General features: G+C 41.6%; 1 protein-coding gene across 1 annotated transcript; it reads left to right on the forward strand.

The window, feature by feature from the left end:
* Positions 1 to 303: 303 nt before the first annotated feature.
* Positions 304 to 17003, forward strand: LOC139371390 (diphosphoinositol polyphosphate phosphohydrolase 1-like). Its single transcript, XM_071111772.1, has 5 exons — positions 304 to 787; positions 2169 to 2279; positions 12466 to 12510; positions 12615 to 12699; positions 12821 to 17003. Exons 1-5 carry the CDS (start codon positions 689 to 691, stop codon positions 13015 to 13017), a joined length of 537 nt encoding a protein of 178 aa, XP_070967873.1. The 5' UTR covers positions 304 to 688; the 3' UTR covers positions 13018 to 17003.
* Positions 17004 to 17018: the final 15 nt, after the last annotated feature.

Consider the following 17018-nt stretch of genomic DNA (forward strand, 5'->3'; position numbering starts at 1 on the left):
GATACCATCTGGGCCGGTAGCCTGACGAGGGTTAACACACTAAAATGTCTACTTACGTCGGCAATGGAGAAGGAGAACCCACAGTCCTTGATAGCAAGCCGTATCGGTGGCACTGCGGTAGCAGAGAGAACAATCTATGAGAGAACAATCTATGACTAGGGTGGCTGAAGTCATTGACAATTTTTAGGGCCTTCCTCTGACACCACCTGGTATATAGGTCCTGGGGGGGATATAATAACTATTATTATTTAAAAAATTATGTCGGATAAACGCTCCAAACAGCCTACCCGACCGCATGGAGGCGTCCGAGCAATCGGGTGGGTTCTGCTCGGACGCACATGCAGGAACGCCCTGAATTGCGGCCCGCAATTGCGTCCTCCGCGAAACCAGCGTCATTTTCGTAAATTCTCTACTTAGTTTAGTTTTTTCGTAATTCGATGCCGTATTCCTCAAAATATGATACGTAATATCCTAAAGCCAATTTCGTTCAAATGTGCCATGTTACGTTGATTACGCAGTTATCTTCATAATGGCGACAGTGCTGGAGAAGCGCCTATGCTTGTGAAAATGAAGCGAATAAGTTATTTATTTTAATAAAACGCCGGGGTTACCCATAGGAGGACGTTGCATCGAAGACAGCGGCTTTCCCAGTGTTTGACTTACAGTTTTGGTCCATTGGTAGCCCGAAATGATGAAGTTAAAGTCTAATCAAACCCGGACATACGATGGGGATGGCTACAAGAAGCGGGCCGCCTGTCTGTGCTTTAGGAGTGAAAGTGAAGAGGAGGTGAGGACGAGGATGCAGGGCTATAGGGTGGGCCGCAGTTCAGGAAAACCAAAATAGCTATAGCTAGCTAGTGTTTGTAATTTGCTAATTAGGAATGCAACTTAGCTAACTGTTAGCTACTGGTTTTGGTGTGTTGGTTTGTTTTGTTGAATCAGCGTACAGGTCAACCACCCAGGGATGTCTAGCTAGATAACGTTTTGATAGCTAGCCAAATGTTGAGCTAACTAACTAGCCAGCTATCTTGGTAGCTGGTAACTACAACGAGTGGGCTATTTTATTATATCTAGCTAGCTAGTTAACTCGTTGCGGCTAACCAAACAGTACAAATATTACTAGCTAATTACTTGCCACATTGTTGGTTACCTAGCCAGCTAGGCTAACTAACGCGTAGCCAATTAACGTTAGCTGCTAGAGTAACATGATAACCAGTGCGTTAGTCAGCACTGTATCTTCTTGATATCTAGCTAACATATTGTTAATGCTAGCTAACGTTAGCTAGTATATTTCTGGTTATAATGATCACATTAAACACTATGACAATCAATGTTTAGTAACATTGTCAATGGCTCAACTGTCGATTCGTCATTAAAATGAATTTAGCTAGCGCCAACTACTAGTTATTTAGCAACATTTGCTAGATGGATAGCTACCGTTAGCTAAATAGCTAGCTATGGGCCTTCCTTTGCTTGGATGGGACTAGCAACAGGTAACTTGACTGGAACTACCACGACCTAACCGTGCTTGTGATCAAACTAGCTACCTGCCCAGTTATTCCTTCAATCTAGCTAACAAATCACTTGAATAAGTCTACTAGTTGTTTTACCTGGAGGTCAGCTAATAACACATTGCATCACTCATATGGCCTATATTATGGGTGCCAACCTGGCTAAAGACAAGTCAGTGTCACCAAACCATCTGTCATCACTGTCTGTGGTAATCAATGATGTATATAGCTCTACACACGCCATTGGTAGTAATGTGTCTTGCTTGTTTATGTGAGGGAGCTATGCCTAAATTATGCATGCATAATAACTATATGCATTAGGCCAGGGGTGTCAAGCTCATTCCATGGAGGGCCTAGTGTCTGCAGTTTTTTTCCTAATTCAATTAAGACCTAAACAACCAGGTGAGGGGAGTTCCTTACTAATTCGTGCCCTTAATGCATCAATCAAGTACAAGGGAGGAGCAAAAACTTGCATACACTTGGCCCTCTGTGGAATTACTTTTGACACGTGCATGTCAGGTGTCATTTTAATATGACTGACGTTTTCATCAACACAGTAGAGAAGTTGTCTCAACAACACGCTCTACTGTGTTTACATTGAAACCTGAAGCTCTGGATTTGATCGATGGTGCTCAATGCTGTATCCTCTTGCTGCAGGTACTGTTGGTGAGTAGTAGTCGGCATCCTGACAAGTGGATCGTCCCTGGTGGAGGGATGGAGCCAGAAGAGGAGCCCAATGTAGCTGCAGCACGAGAAGTCTGTGAAGAGGTTAGCTTCTTTCCCTCTCATTTCATTGACTGTAATCATTCAAACTATATTCCCGCCCTGTATACCCACATTTGACGGAACCTGTAGGTGTCTTCCATAATTGTTATGGATATTAGAGGTGTTGCTCTCTTTGTTTTAGGTGTGGCTTTTGGGGTAGACAAAATCAGTGTTTTTTTTTCCTGCAAACCACACCCCTTGATTATAAATGGCAACAAGTTGTTGAGATTTGCCAATGTGAGTAGGCTTTTTACCTTGATATAGCTTGTTGAAAGATCGCTCTACGTTGAGTTTCAACACTCTTGATCATACTCTGTTTATGTGTGCTGAGAATATAAAGGCTACATCCACAGTAGCTAAGCAGACAGGAATGTTGGTGCCAAAGGGAGTTTGGCGACTAGTATTTTTATTTTTACCTCCCGCTTCGGGCTAAATGTGTTAATGTGTAGTTCATACATGCATAATCACGAAATTCCTAGTTCTGAAAGCACCTGTTTACTGGAAGCTGTTCAGTTCCATTTTCCCCCCCATGGACCTACCCCCTAGCAATTCAAGTTCCTGCCAATAAGCTTCAGCTCCTCGCCATTTGAGTGACAGCTAGCAAGATGCTCACACAGCAGAGAGAGAGAGCAATAACATGGTGTACTTATCTGCACATATGTGACGTAGTGTGCAACTTTTGGGGACCACTTTTGGCTCCTAGCGCTACTTTCAGAACTACTGGCTAAAATGTATACAAAGGTACCAAAGAATCTCTTTAAAGGGATACTTCCGGGAGGCCCTTCCTCTACCCCCCCCCCCCCCCCCCCCCCCCCCCCCCAGAGTCAGATTACCTTTTTTTATGTCTGTCCAGTATGAAGGAAGTTAGGAGGTAGTTGTGTGAGCCAATGCTAACTAGTGTGTGTTAGCACAATGGTTGGAAGTCTATGGGTATGTGCTAACATTTGCGTGTGTTGACATGTATCGCAGAATGTAGCCTATTCTGTATTTCAACGTTGATGCCTAGTCACTGTAATTGAACCATGGCGATTGAATATTTACATTTGAGCCCAGGGACTTTTCTTCACCGGGGGGATGAAGAGGGTTTCTCTGTTGCCAAGAAGGGCCTCTCCAACTAAGAATTAGGTTTTAGAATCAGAATCAGCAGACTCATTCTATGGGGAGGTATCCCATGTCATGATGTTTTAGTGGCAATATGAAAAAAAATCCATATTCCGATAAAACATTTTTAGATAGCGAGAAATTATGCAAAATTATTTTGGGGGAGGTGCTAGAGCTGGGCGATATGGACAAAGTCATATTGCTATAAATGTAACTATTTTGCTCAATAACAATAAAATGTTTTAATGGACATTTACTTTACATTAGCAGCAGGGCTCTAGACAAAAATACCAGTGCCAAGTAAGATTACTGAGATGGTAGCCTATGATTTAAAAAGTAAGCTATTTCATCTAAAATATACAGGGAATGCATTATTGTTATTTTCATGTGCAACCTGGCAAAATGGTATCCAGAATGATAACATTTTATTTTTGACTCTTCAAATCATTTTCTGACATCTTTGTGCAGGCTGGCTATATTATTCACCACCTGATGAAGTGGGAAAAAATATGAATTTGTTGTTCTAAAGCCATGTAGGTTAATTAATTAGGCTAATGTGCTGCAAAAACTTTCCAGCGCTAGGCCTAGGCTACTTGATGTAGCATCTCAGAAAGTTGTCCAACAGCCAGACTGGGACAGGGTGTTTGATTTCACCACCTGATAGACAGTCTTTAGTGGGTCATTAGATAGAGAATAAAGAGCAGACTGAGCGCTGTACTCCAATCTAATTGTATTTTTCACATGCGCCGAATACATGCAGTGAAATGCTTACTTACAAGACCTTAACCAACAATGCAGTTCAAGAAATGGAGTTAATAAAATATGTACTAATTAAACTAAAGTATTTTTTTTTTAAGTGAAAAAGTAACACAATAAAATAACGAGGCTATATACAGGGGGTACCGGTACCAAGTCAATGTGCGGTGGTACTGGTTAGTAGGAATAAAGTGACTAAACATAGATAATAAACAGCGAGTATCAGCAGTGTAAAAACCGGGAGGGGGGTGGGGGGTGCAATGTAAATAGTCCGGGTGGCCATTTGATTAAAAGTCTTATGGTTCACAGCAGTCATCCCTCGCAGGATGCTGATATCTTCTCCTACCCTGGCTGCTCACTGCTCAGTAAGTTAGACATAAGTCTAGCAGCTGAGCTGACATCTCTGGCTTGGCTTGCCCATTGATTTTCCGTCGGGCACAGTGTTTTGTGTGTGTAGACATCACATCAGTAGCACAGTCTCTTAAGGTGTTGACTAGGGCTGAGATTTGCCAGGGACCTCAAAATACAATATCACAATACCTGCAGTGCCTTCAGCAAGTATTCACACACCTTGACTTTTTCCAAATGTTGTTGTTACCCCTGAATGGATTAAATTGCTTACACATAATACCCTATAATGTCAAAGTGGAATAATGTATTTAAAAACATTTTTGGACTGATTTAATTAAATGAAAAGCTGAAATGTCTTCAAACCCTTTGTTATGGCAAGCCTAAATAAGTTAAGGAATATAAATGTGCTTAATAAATCACATACTTGCCCTCTGTGTGCGATAATAGTGTTTAATGTGTTTTTTTAAACGACTACCTCATCTCTGTACCTAACAAATACAATTATCTGTAAGGCCCCTCAGCCAAGCAGTGAATTTTAAACACAGATTCAACCACAAAGACCGGGGAGGTTTTCCAATGCCTCGCTAAGAAAGGCACCTATTGGTAGATGGGTTAAAACAAAAGCAGACATGGAATATCTCTGAGTATGATGAAGTTATTAATTAATTACACTTTGGATGGTGTATCAATACACCCAGTCACTACAAAGATGCAGTCGTCCTTTCTAATTCAGTTGCCGTAGAGCAGGTATTCACAAAAAATAAAATATCCTTCCAGACTCACATTAAGCATCTCCAATCCCAAATTAATTATAGAATTGGCTTCCTGTTTCGCAACAAAGCATCCTTCACTCATGCTGCCAAACATACCCTCATAAAACTGACTATCCTACCGATCCTTGACTTTGGCGATGTCATTTACAAAATAGCCTGCATCCAATTTGCTGAGCAGAGTGTTGGAGGCTATCATAGTGCCATCTGTTTTGTCACCAAAGCCCCATATACTACCCACCACTGCGACCTGTATGCTCTCGTTGGCTGGCCCTCGTTTCATATTCATAATCAAATTTTATTTGTCATGTACGCCGAATACAACACTGAAATGCTTACTTTCAGGCTCTAACCAATAGTGGAATGGAGCCAAATCCACTGGCTCCAGGTCATTGATAAGGCAGAGCTTTACCTAGCAAATACTTATCTCAGCTCACTGGTCACCATAGCAGCACCCACCCGTAGCAGCACCCACCCCACCTGTAGCACGCGCTCCAGCAGGTATATTTTCCTGGTCACCCCCAAAGCCAATTCCTCCTTCGGCCGCCATTCCTTCCAGTTCTCTGCTGCCAATGACTGGAACGAACTGCAAAAATCACTGAAGCTGGAGACTCATATCTCCCTCACTAGCTTTAAGCACCAGCTGTCAGAGGAGCTCACAGATCACTGCACCTGTGCATAGCCCATCCAACTACCTCATCCCCATACTGTTATTAATTTGATTTATTTTGCTCCTTTGCACCCCAGTATCTCTACTTGTACACTCATCTTCTGCAAATCTTTTACTCCAGTGTTTAATTGCTATATTGGAATTATTTTGCCACTATTGCCTATTTATGGCCTTACCTCCCTTATCCTACCTCATTTGGACACACTATATAGACTTTTTCTATTGTATTATTGACTATGTTTATTCCATGTGTAACTCTGTGTTGTTGTGTCGCACTGCTTTGCTTTATCTTGGCCAGGTTGCAGTTGTAAATGAGAACTTGTTCTCAACTAGCCCAACTGTGAAATAAACAATTATATAAAGTTTAAAAATTCAAACAGTCCGTTTATATTTTCCAACGGCGCTATACATTTGGGTGAGGTTTTTTTCTCACCTGAGTAGCCTCGTTTCACTTCCCAAAAATATAATTAAACCATCTGGTGTAGAGCGAAATAACAACACAATGTCAAATACAAGTAGCCTTGTCAAATAATTAACATCCAATCACATTAACTGTTACTCTCTCGCAGGAATTCCTGTAGCTGCTGCTCATTCCATTTGCTCGAAAATTGATAAATGGTTAAAAAAAGGCCCATGTTCATAGAGACACATACCAGCTCTACTGGTAGTACTAATACTACCAGCAGTACTACGCCTGTCGATGACACAAGTTGTTCTGCTTCCACGAGCACATCCAATGCTATCATCAGTAATTCTACATTTGTTGTTAGCCCAGCTAGCATGGACACTGACAGTTGTGAATTTTGATGCAGCCGAAGAGCTACCCTTACCCGGGAAAGCACCGAACAACAGACAGGAACGTTGGACCATCGAAGAGGTGCAAATATTATGAGAACTACATTGATTTGGGGTTCACTTGTATTGGGAGTAGTGCCTTTCCTCAGCCACAGTGTGTCATATGTGCAAAAGTACTGTCTCACAACTTGATGAAACCTTGACTCTTGCGCAGACATTTAGAAACAAAATAAGCCAATTTTAAAAATAAGCCACAGGAGTTTTTTGAGCGAGAATTAAGACTACTTTAGAGTAGTAAGGATGTAAGACATGTATAAAAGCAACAGGTGCCATTAATAAGAATGGGCTAGAAGAGTCTTATATGGTGACCTACCGGTGGTCAAGATGTGTTGGTATCTGTACTGATGGGGCAAAAGCCATGACAGGGAGACCTAGTGGAGTGGTAATGCGTGTGCAAGCAGTTGCTCCCGACGCCACTTGGGTACACTGCAGCATCCACCCAGAGGCTCTTGCTGCCAAGGGAAAGCCTGACAGCTTGAAAGACGTTTTGGACACTACAGTGAAAATGGTTAACTTTGTTAAAGCAAGGCCCCTGAACTCACATGTATTTTCTGCACTATTCAATGATATGGGTAGTGACCATGTAACACTTTTACAACATACAGAAGTGCGCTGGTTATCAAGGGGCAAAGTATTGACACGTTATTTTTTAAATTGAGAGATGAGCTTAAAGTTTTCTTTACTGCCCATAATTTTCACTTGTCTGACCGCTGGCATGATGATGAGTTTCTCACACGACTGGCCTATCTGGGTGATGTTTTTTCTCGCCTGAATGATCTGAATCTAGGATTACAGGGACTCTTCGCAACTATATTCAATGTGCGGGACAAAATTAAGGATATGATTTAAGAATTTGGAGCTCTTCTCTGTCTGCATTAACAAGGACTCAAGCTTATGGACAATGTCAAATGTGATATAGCACCTGAGTGAGTTGGGTGCGCAATTACGCAGGTACTTTCCCGAAACTGATGACACAACTGGATTCGTTATCCCTGTCATGCCCTGCCTCCAGTCCACTTACCTATATCTGAACAAGAGAGCCTCATTGAAATTGCAACAAGTGGTTCTGTGAACTTTTTATTTAATCAGAAGCCCCTGACATATTTCTGGATTGGGCTGCGCTCAGAGTATCCTGCCTTGGCAAATCCCGCTGTTAAGACACTGATGCCCTTTGCAACCACGTACTAGGGCTGGGTGACATGACGATATGTATCGTGTGACGATAGATGTTTTTCTATCGTTTCATATTATGCGCTATTGTTTATATCGTTGTTTCGCAAATCACTCTTTACGGCAATATTTTTTGTCTTTTGGACGACGCTTTGCCTTCCACACGTGCCATGTGGAAGGAAATGTTCAACACAAACAAACATGGAGGAGAGTGAACGTGGCAGGGAGACACGGCGCTCGTACCTAAAAGGGGCTACTTCGGTCGCATGGATATGGTTTGTGTATGAGAAGTCTGACACAGACCAGAAAACTGTCTTCTGCACAATATGCCGCAGGCTGGTCCCGACAACAGGCTCAAACACCACTAACCTCTTTTACCACCTATGCAAGAATCATGCGAAAGAGTATGGAGAGAGTCTACGAATGAGACCCAAAAAGTACAGTCGAGTGCTCAAAACAAACCCCCGACTGACGTTGCAAGAGGCGTTTGCCCTTGGCACCCCATATGGCAAAGAATCGCGAAGATGGAAGGAGATAACCGTTACAAATTACATCTGCAAAGAAATGGCCCAGTTTTACACGGTCGAGAATCGGGGGTTTCGTGAGTTGGTGCTAACACTCAACCCAAGGTACTAAATGCAAATTGATATGTGACACGTATTAATGCCAAAATAACATGCAAAACTGGCAAGCCCCCAAAAATATAAATATTTATTTTTAGGCCTATATTTATTTTGTTTGCATCTATAGTTGAAGTGTTTTCTATTTACCCCTTTAGATTTTATACATTAATATTTAATATTTTGTTACATGCTTAATTGAAAATTTGCACAAAGGTTCTAAATAAAAGGGGAAATAATAGTGGTCTAAGGCACTGCATCGCAGTGCTAGCTGTGCCACCAGATATTCTGGGTTCGAGCCCAGGCTCTGTCGCAGCCGGCCGCGACCGGGAGGCCCATGGGACGGCGCACAATTGTCCCCGGGTCCTTTGGTTTAGGGAGGGTTTGGCCGGCAGGGATATCCTTGTCTCAGTGCGCACTAGCGACTCCTGTGGCGGGCCAGGCGCAGTGCACGCTGACCAGGTGTACGGTGTTTCCTCCGACACATTGGTGCGGCTGGCTTCCGGGTTAGATGTGCATTGTCAAGAAGCAGTGCGGCTTGTGTTTCGGAGGACGCATGGCTCTCGACCTTCGCCTCCCTAGTCCGTACGGGAGTTGCAGCGATGAGACAAGACTGTAACTACTAGCAATTGGATACCATGAAACTGGGGAGAAAAAAGGGGGAAATAATCAAATATGAGTAAGTACCTTCTATTTGTTGAGTATAATTCAAAATGTAATTCAAAAAATAGGCCTTCACATGTGGTCATTTTATATAAACTATTTATTCATTGAATTTACAGAATGCGCTATATCGATCTGTATCGTTATTGGGATATGAAATGACCTATATCGGGATATGGGATTGTGGCCATATCGCCCAGCCCTACCACTTACCTATGTGAGAGTCGATTCTCGGTCCTCACTAGCATGAAAACTAAATAGAGGCACAGACTGTGTGGAAAGGGATTAAAGACTGAGACTCTCTCCAATACAGAGTTATGTGTATCCTTTCAAGCACACTATTCTCATTAACCTGTGGTGAGTTATTCACCATTTTTGATGAACAAATAAGGTTTTATATGTAAGATGGCTAAGTAAAGAGCTAAATGATTGATAATTGTATTATTTGTGCCCTTTTCCTATAAGAGCTCTGTGTCACTTCCCAAGATCCAGGTTGTGTCAAGCTCACACTCATTCTTATGTTTAAATGTATTGTGTGTGTGTGTGTGTGTGTGTGTGTGGCAGGCTTACAATGATTGCAAAAAACAACATTTGAGAGTGCGCTGACCCTGGTGCTAGAGGGGGTACGCAGCTGGTGTTTGAAGGGGTACGGGACTATAAAAAGTTTGTGAACCACTGCTGTAGATCAATCCATCTCTTATTCTTATCCATATTTATTTTCAACTGCATTGTTGGTTAGGGGCTCGTGTAAGTAAGCATTCCACTGTTGTATTCGGCGCACGTGACCTAATAAAATTTGATAACACAATAATTACTATGGCTAGGCTAATTATACAATTAAAAACAGATTAAAACAGGCTCAATCAAATAGGCTACGCTTTTATAGTTATCATAGCATGTGGGGACCATGCTAGAATCAAATCCACAGCCCTACTGTCGCCAACAGCACCTTGCTCAGTCAATCCCACAGCAACCACTGCCCATAAACACTAGTGAATTTAAAAAAATACAGATTTCCATATCAAGATATTGTTTTTGTGCTAATTTGCTGTGCCTGCACCAGAACTCCAGTATATGTCATAGCTTGTTCTCGATCTTCTTTCTAAATACGGAGCCAATTTGTTTTCCGAACTTTTATTCCCATGGCTGTTTAAAACTCATTTTCTCATGGCTCTCTCTTGTCCCTCTACAGCAGACATATGGTGAGCAATATGTTTTGTCATACCGACTTTATGCCATACCGGGATATTCCGTAATACCGACACTGAAGATAAGGAGTGCTGTTTTCAAACCCCACTCACTGATGCTCTGTAATCCGAAGGTTATCAATGCTAACAAGTACATGTAAAATGCCAACAATTATATTATAAATATTTTTTCTAGAGTTTCTGACCTAAACAAGTAACTTAAAAATGCTATTCACAGTTTCCTGCACGTACAAATATAATATTAGCCAGCAAGGCTCTTGATCCAGGACGGGATTCTCTGTTACCAAACGAATGCTTGATTTTTGAAAGAAGCTAGATAGCGAACTAACGTTAGCTACTAAATTGGCACAACTGCAGAGCATTTAGCACATAGTTATAAGATATCTAGCTGGCAAACATTTAGTTGTGAATTCCATACTATAATTAGATTGCTTGGCGCATGCTGCCCAACAGTGAGTGACTCAAGGCTCCGGTCTCTCGTCGTAGTGTGCCTGTAAACAAACACCATGTGACACGTGACTATTAAAAGCTTCATGATAATGTGACCGCTGAAATGAAGAACGCAATGTTCTTCATCCCCTAACATATTGAGCAAGTTGACTGTGGGTATTTACTTAAAGTAGCTATGAACATTGAAATGTATTCAACATTTTAAAAGAAAGAGTTAACGGTATTGATAAAAACATCCCGTGGCTTTTTTACAAATACCCCCTGTATACGTTATACCTCCCAATCTATAGGCAAGTGCCTTCCAAACCAATCGCCAGTGCTGCTGCTGGTTTAAACCTCTTAGTGCACTCCGTTGTAATAGGTCATAACCCTCATTCTAATTCTGATGGCTATTTGACAAACCACCCAGCTTCTTATGCTGGTTGGTGTGGAGTCCGGACAGGACTGAAAGACATAAGAACAGGCCAAGGGTTATGGATCGTAGTAGTGATTTTGGGGGGGCGGGTCTACAGTGTCCACGTCCACTCGTCCTCAACTGACCTGACCCAGCAGAGTCCAAATAGACTGGAATGCAGCTCTAATGCTCATGTTCTTCACTCACGTTCTCATTATGATGCGGAGGGTGGCCATTTTTGATTAGAGGAGGTGGTTGAGAGGAACTGAAGTCTAATCTTAATAATTAGGCTTAGGCTATCCAAACCCCGCCTATTCTCCAATCAGCCCAGTGGTGTTCTTCCCCATTTTCATCTGGTTGAAGGCAAGAAGAGTGTGGGATTAATACTGGGGTATACTACCTATGGGGTCCAGGTTTTATTAATAGGCTGAAACTGGAACCTGAAGAAGATGCATACTGCTGGCATCCTCTAGTAGTATATAAACCTGGCCCAGTACTCCCTGTCTCCGGGAGTCGTGTACAAAACGCCTTCAAAACACTGTCATATCTCCCTCACTAACTTTAAGCATCAGCCGTCAGAGCAGCTTGCACCTGTACATAGCCCATCTGTAAATAGCCCACCCAACTACCTCATCCCCATATTGTTGTTTATTTATTTTGCTCCTTTGCACCCCAGTATCTCTACTTGCACGTTCATTTTCTGCTCATCTATCACTCCAGTGTTTAATTGCTGAATTGTAATTATTTCGCCACTACCTTCTTAATCTTCCTTCATTTGCACACATTGAATATACGCTTTTCTATTGTTATTGACTGTACGTTTGTTTATTCCATGTGTTACTCTGTGTTCTTTGTGTTGCACTCCTTTGCTTTATCTTGGCCAGGTCGCAGTTGTAAATTATAATTTGTTCTCAACTGGCCTACCTGGTTAAAAAAAAAATGTGAAGGTGGGAACTTAGGTGCGTTGATGTACTGGTGTGTGCCGTTTTTGATGTATGTATTAGGATAATTGTGTGTAGCCTGTGCTACAATATGTCCTGAAGATGCCTTTCAATAATCATCTTTCACACAACTAATTAATTGCCGCAGTGACACAGGCCCTTAAGATTGAAACAATGATGTATTAGTTCCTTAGATGTGTGTTGATTCGCTTCCTTGTTTTTTTTTTTTTTTTTCAACAGGCAGGTGTGAAGGGGACTTTAGGTCGCCTAGTTGGAATTTTTGAGGTGAGTTTATGACCTTCCTAGGCATGCTTTAGGTGATTTGGGAGTGGAGAGAAATATTGACTTTGTTCTGAATTTTTAAAATATAGTTAATGTATATCTTATAGAACCGAGAGAGGAAGCACAGAACCTACGTCTACATTCTTATCGTAACGGAGGTCCTGCAAGATTGGGAGGACTCTGTCAACATTGGTGAGTGGCTTTCATTTAAATCTGATTATACTAGATTGTTTGAATTCTGGTTATAGTTGTCTCATGTTTGTCTTAACTTGTGCTTAACTTAAATGGTGTCTGTTCATGTTCCTTTTAACAGGGAGAAAAAGGGATTGGTTTAAAATAGACGATGCCATACAAGTGTTGCAGTGTCACAAGCCTGTGCAGGCCACCTACTTCGAGCCTCTCAAGGAAGGTTGCCTGACCAGCAACGGGACGCCCCTGGTGGCCACGATAGGCGGAGAACTCTCGCCCACCTACAACATCAACCAGAGCTCTGTGTCGGGTATCAGATAACTAAAACACAACGCTGACACAATCCCCAGGAGCTCTCGCCACCACTCTCTCTCTTACTTCTATTTTTTTTTATTTTTATCTCAAATGCCAACTCTTGTGCCAGAGTTGTGGCGCAGACTTCACAGGTGTTGGCTGAAGATTCTGAAACACTTTGTAAATGTAATTTCTGACCCTTTTTTTTGTTGTTGTTGTTTATTATTGTATTGAAAATTGCATGAAGCATCCCTCACTCCCACATTCTACTACCTTAACGCGCCCTTAGCGTGGTGTTTATTGAATGCAAGAACTTCTTTTTACTGTTGTGATGTAAAAGTGTATACTTAGTGCTTAAGCTCAAGGCTTTCAGTGGTATTTTATGTCTTTTGGTTATTTTCTGTGAATGAATGTGGCGAAGAGTGTTTTCCCTCTTAAGTATAGGAAATTCGAGCCCGACCGTTGGTTTTTTTTGGGTCCGATTCAGATTTCTTTGGGGGGGGGGGGGGGTAAAATGTGCCGATATACAGTTTTACAGCCGGGAAGTGAGTCTCGTTTTTTCACCACACTGAATTCTCATAAATTACCATCCCAAGAGAGCAGTTGTCCAATAACTATGCTTCAAATGTTTTCATACATTGCGATAATGACCCATCATGAGAATGGCGGCAAGTGTTCAGATCAGCATGAGATTCCCATTTTTCATCTTATTTATTGAATATCGGTGGAACTTTCTTTCGATAGTGGTAAAAGGCCAATATCTGCCGACAATATCGGTGAACCGATATATCGGTCGGGCTCAATAGAAAATGTTCTCTGTCATCTGAATGGACAGATTGTGGGAAGTTACTTGTTTTGCGTGAGCACTGGTATGTTTTGTCTTACACATTGGGGTGACCTGACACTGATTGTGCAGCAGGGTAGTCTTCTGTGGTAACCGAGGTCTTTGAATTATCTTAATTTAGCTCGATTGTGGTTATTGGTGTTAATATTTTGCAGGTTTCATCAGAAAGACTAGGCCCTTTTCCACATGGATTTATGACCTGATTGTCAAGTGTACATTTTCCCTTAGTCTGGAAGCTAGCCAGCCATTTCAATATTACATTTTGGGCAAAAAAATATATACTATAGAAAGGTCTACTCAACTAAAGATGTAGAACAAAGTCTCCTATAGAGAATGTATTTCTCCAGTGTCTATATATATTTTAATGTTCCCCTAGTCTGTTGATAGTGGTTCACTAGACACTGAAACAGTTGGCAGATCCCCTACCGACCGAAATGTATCCGTTTTTATCATTTGGAATTGCATGATGTGAACGACGGCAGTCTTCCTCCATTTATTTTCCAGAGGGTGAAAGGACTACTGACTGCAGTGCCATCCATGGACTGACTTACCTTCACCCAACACATAACTCTTAATCACATTTTCAGATTCTCCCGACTCACATTAACCTCAGTTTATAGCAGATGTTTACATTGTTCATAGCATTTATTTATCACACCAGACAGCTAGATGGGTATTTTAGATGACTTTTCAGTAAGGTATTTTTTTTAGTATAGAATCTGCATCCCCGAACAAACACATGATACCTACCTGCTTGACATTCAAAGTCATGGAATCTAAAATGCTGTCTTGGCAAGATGCAGAACAAACAAGCCTTGTACAGTTGGATACCTTGTTTTTAACATGTAAAAATGCTTTTGGATAGTTTTTTGCTCTCTCTTAAACGTCTGGCAAAAGTCTCTCTAGCCAACCTGCGATACTTGCCTTGGATGTGGCATGGAGCAGCTGGCTTAATACTGTGAAACTGGAGGCGCTGTAGATAGCATGTAAGCTGTTGTATTGTAAATGGTTTATTTCTGTATAGAACAAAGGTGAGTGTACAAATGACAAAAACAGTTTCTCTGACGCATGTGTGAGTGCTATATGTTGCTCAAAACATGGCTGTAGAGTTGACTCGATCCCCAAACAGGCGGTGATGTTGGTTTTGGAGGTTTTGTTGATGAGTTACTTTGATACACAAGGGCTGGGGTTGAAAATAACTCAAATTATATAAGCAGCTGAGATGCCGCCTCAGATGTTCTATGAAGACCATGTGCAACTGAGGCCGAGGTAATAAAGTGAAGTTAATCACAGTTGAACGGTTAACATACAAAGGACTCAATCACATCCGCTTTAGCCGACATCTTCATAGCGGTTCTTTTGGTGGTGTGGAACTGCATTAGAGCTGTCAAATCCACTGGCAGCTCCTGGCATTTTACCTAAAGCGGACACTGCCATTGGCTGCACGGAGTCACATTAAGAGAAACCCCATGTAGCCTTGTTTACAAGTTGGAACACTGGAATGTGAGAGATAATTTACACCTCGATTAATTAGGCTGATATAAATCCTTATTTTGTTTTCTGATTTTCAATTTGAGCATTATTTCTAAATAGTGTAGGCTCTTGTTCTAAGCTTCTAACGCAAATTGGACGGGTGTGGCATTGTGACTGATCAAGAGCAGCTGCACACTGATTTGACGGATCCAGCGCAATTGCACCTATGCAGGTGTCGGCTATTGCCGGGTAACTCTTAATCTAATTTAGGCCGAAATGTAGATTCTCAGCTGAGCACTGTTCCAAACCACTAGTCTACTATACAGCACTGCGCTGTTATTACATTATCCTAGTCTCTGACAACCAACGCTTATACTTACATGCCACTACATCTCCCCCGTCATCTCTTTTGCCCCATAATTGTTTCATTCGCTCTCCAAATGGAGCGTTATCTATGTTCTCCCCAATCCCAGACTCAATGATGTAGGCCTGTTCTCGAATTGGCAATGGATGTGAAATATCTTTAAGGGTGTAACTAAATTGAGTGGATGACATATCAATAGGAATGCTACAGGAATCCCTCTCACAGAGGCCTGGGACTTTGAACCCAGATGTATTGCTTTTTAAATGAGCTGCATCGAAATGTGTGGGGGCAAAGTCTTGGAACTGTCTAGTGAAGACCGGATCCTTTCCAATATCACCTGTCAAACCCAGAGCAGAATACATTTAGGCCTGTATTTCAATTCTGTGGTCAGCCTCCCTCAAAGTCCACCATTTTCTTTCAATAATCTAACAATTAGTTTAGAGCTGGAAAATCTGTGTGATTGACAAAGGGCTTCTACTAAAAATCGGTACGAGGGCAGGCAAGCGCTGTAAAAAAAAATAAAAAAAATGGATATTCGTGTAACAGCCAATGAATGACTACTTGTTCTTTAACCATTGTCAATTTTAGTGTGTTCCTGACAAGATGTGTTGTCCTGCTTTAGCTAGTATGCATGTACGTCTTCTAGCTAGAGGCTCTCCGACACACTTTAGGCTTTAGTCAAGTGTATGGTTTCCCCTTTCCATATCACAATTAACTTTTATTTTAATGCAATGGGCAATGAAAGTTGAAGTGGACAGGGATTTATACATGCATTTCTCTTCCTAAGGGATGACTCTACACGGCACTGCTGTCAATGCATGAAAAGCACAGTGAAAGCCTGGAGGATGAATGAAAGTAGGAAGGATGCATTTCTAAAAGGCTCATAGGCCATGGTCCTTCAACACAAGAGATACTGGAAATCACATGACCAATGGGAAACCATTAACACCAGCTAGTGGCCAGGCAGTATTCTGCAACAACCCACGTGAAAATGTTTTTGCCTCAATGTTCAGTTCTACAGTGTTCATGGCATAGCATTTCATTGGGATAGTGGTTAACAGCTTGATCCTTTTTCAATTGGGCCGTCCAGCAATTTGGGTGATACTCCCGCTAGGCAAAAATTGATTCATTGTAAAAAAACTATTTGGACTACCTAATATATGTTTCCATTTCCCTCAACATGACCTCAGCCTTTTAGTTTCCCTACATATTTGTAGTAAAGGTGTACTTCTCTGGAATTTGATTTCTCATCATTTTGGACTGTGGAATAAATCAGTGGGCTGAAGATTGTAATATAAAAATGTGCCAACAAATAAAAACACCAGTATTTCAGATCTGGATTCAATT

Source organism: Oncorhynchus clarkii, chromosome 17 (assembly GCF_045791955.1).
Source record: "Oncorhynchus clarkii lewisi isolate Uvic-CL-2024 chromosome 17, UVic_Ocla_1.0, whole genome shotgun sequence".
Taxonomy (NCBI): domain Eukaryota; kingdom Metazoa; phylum Chordata; class Actinopteri; order Salmoniformes; family Salmonidae; genus Oncorhynchus; species Oncorhynchus clarkii.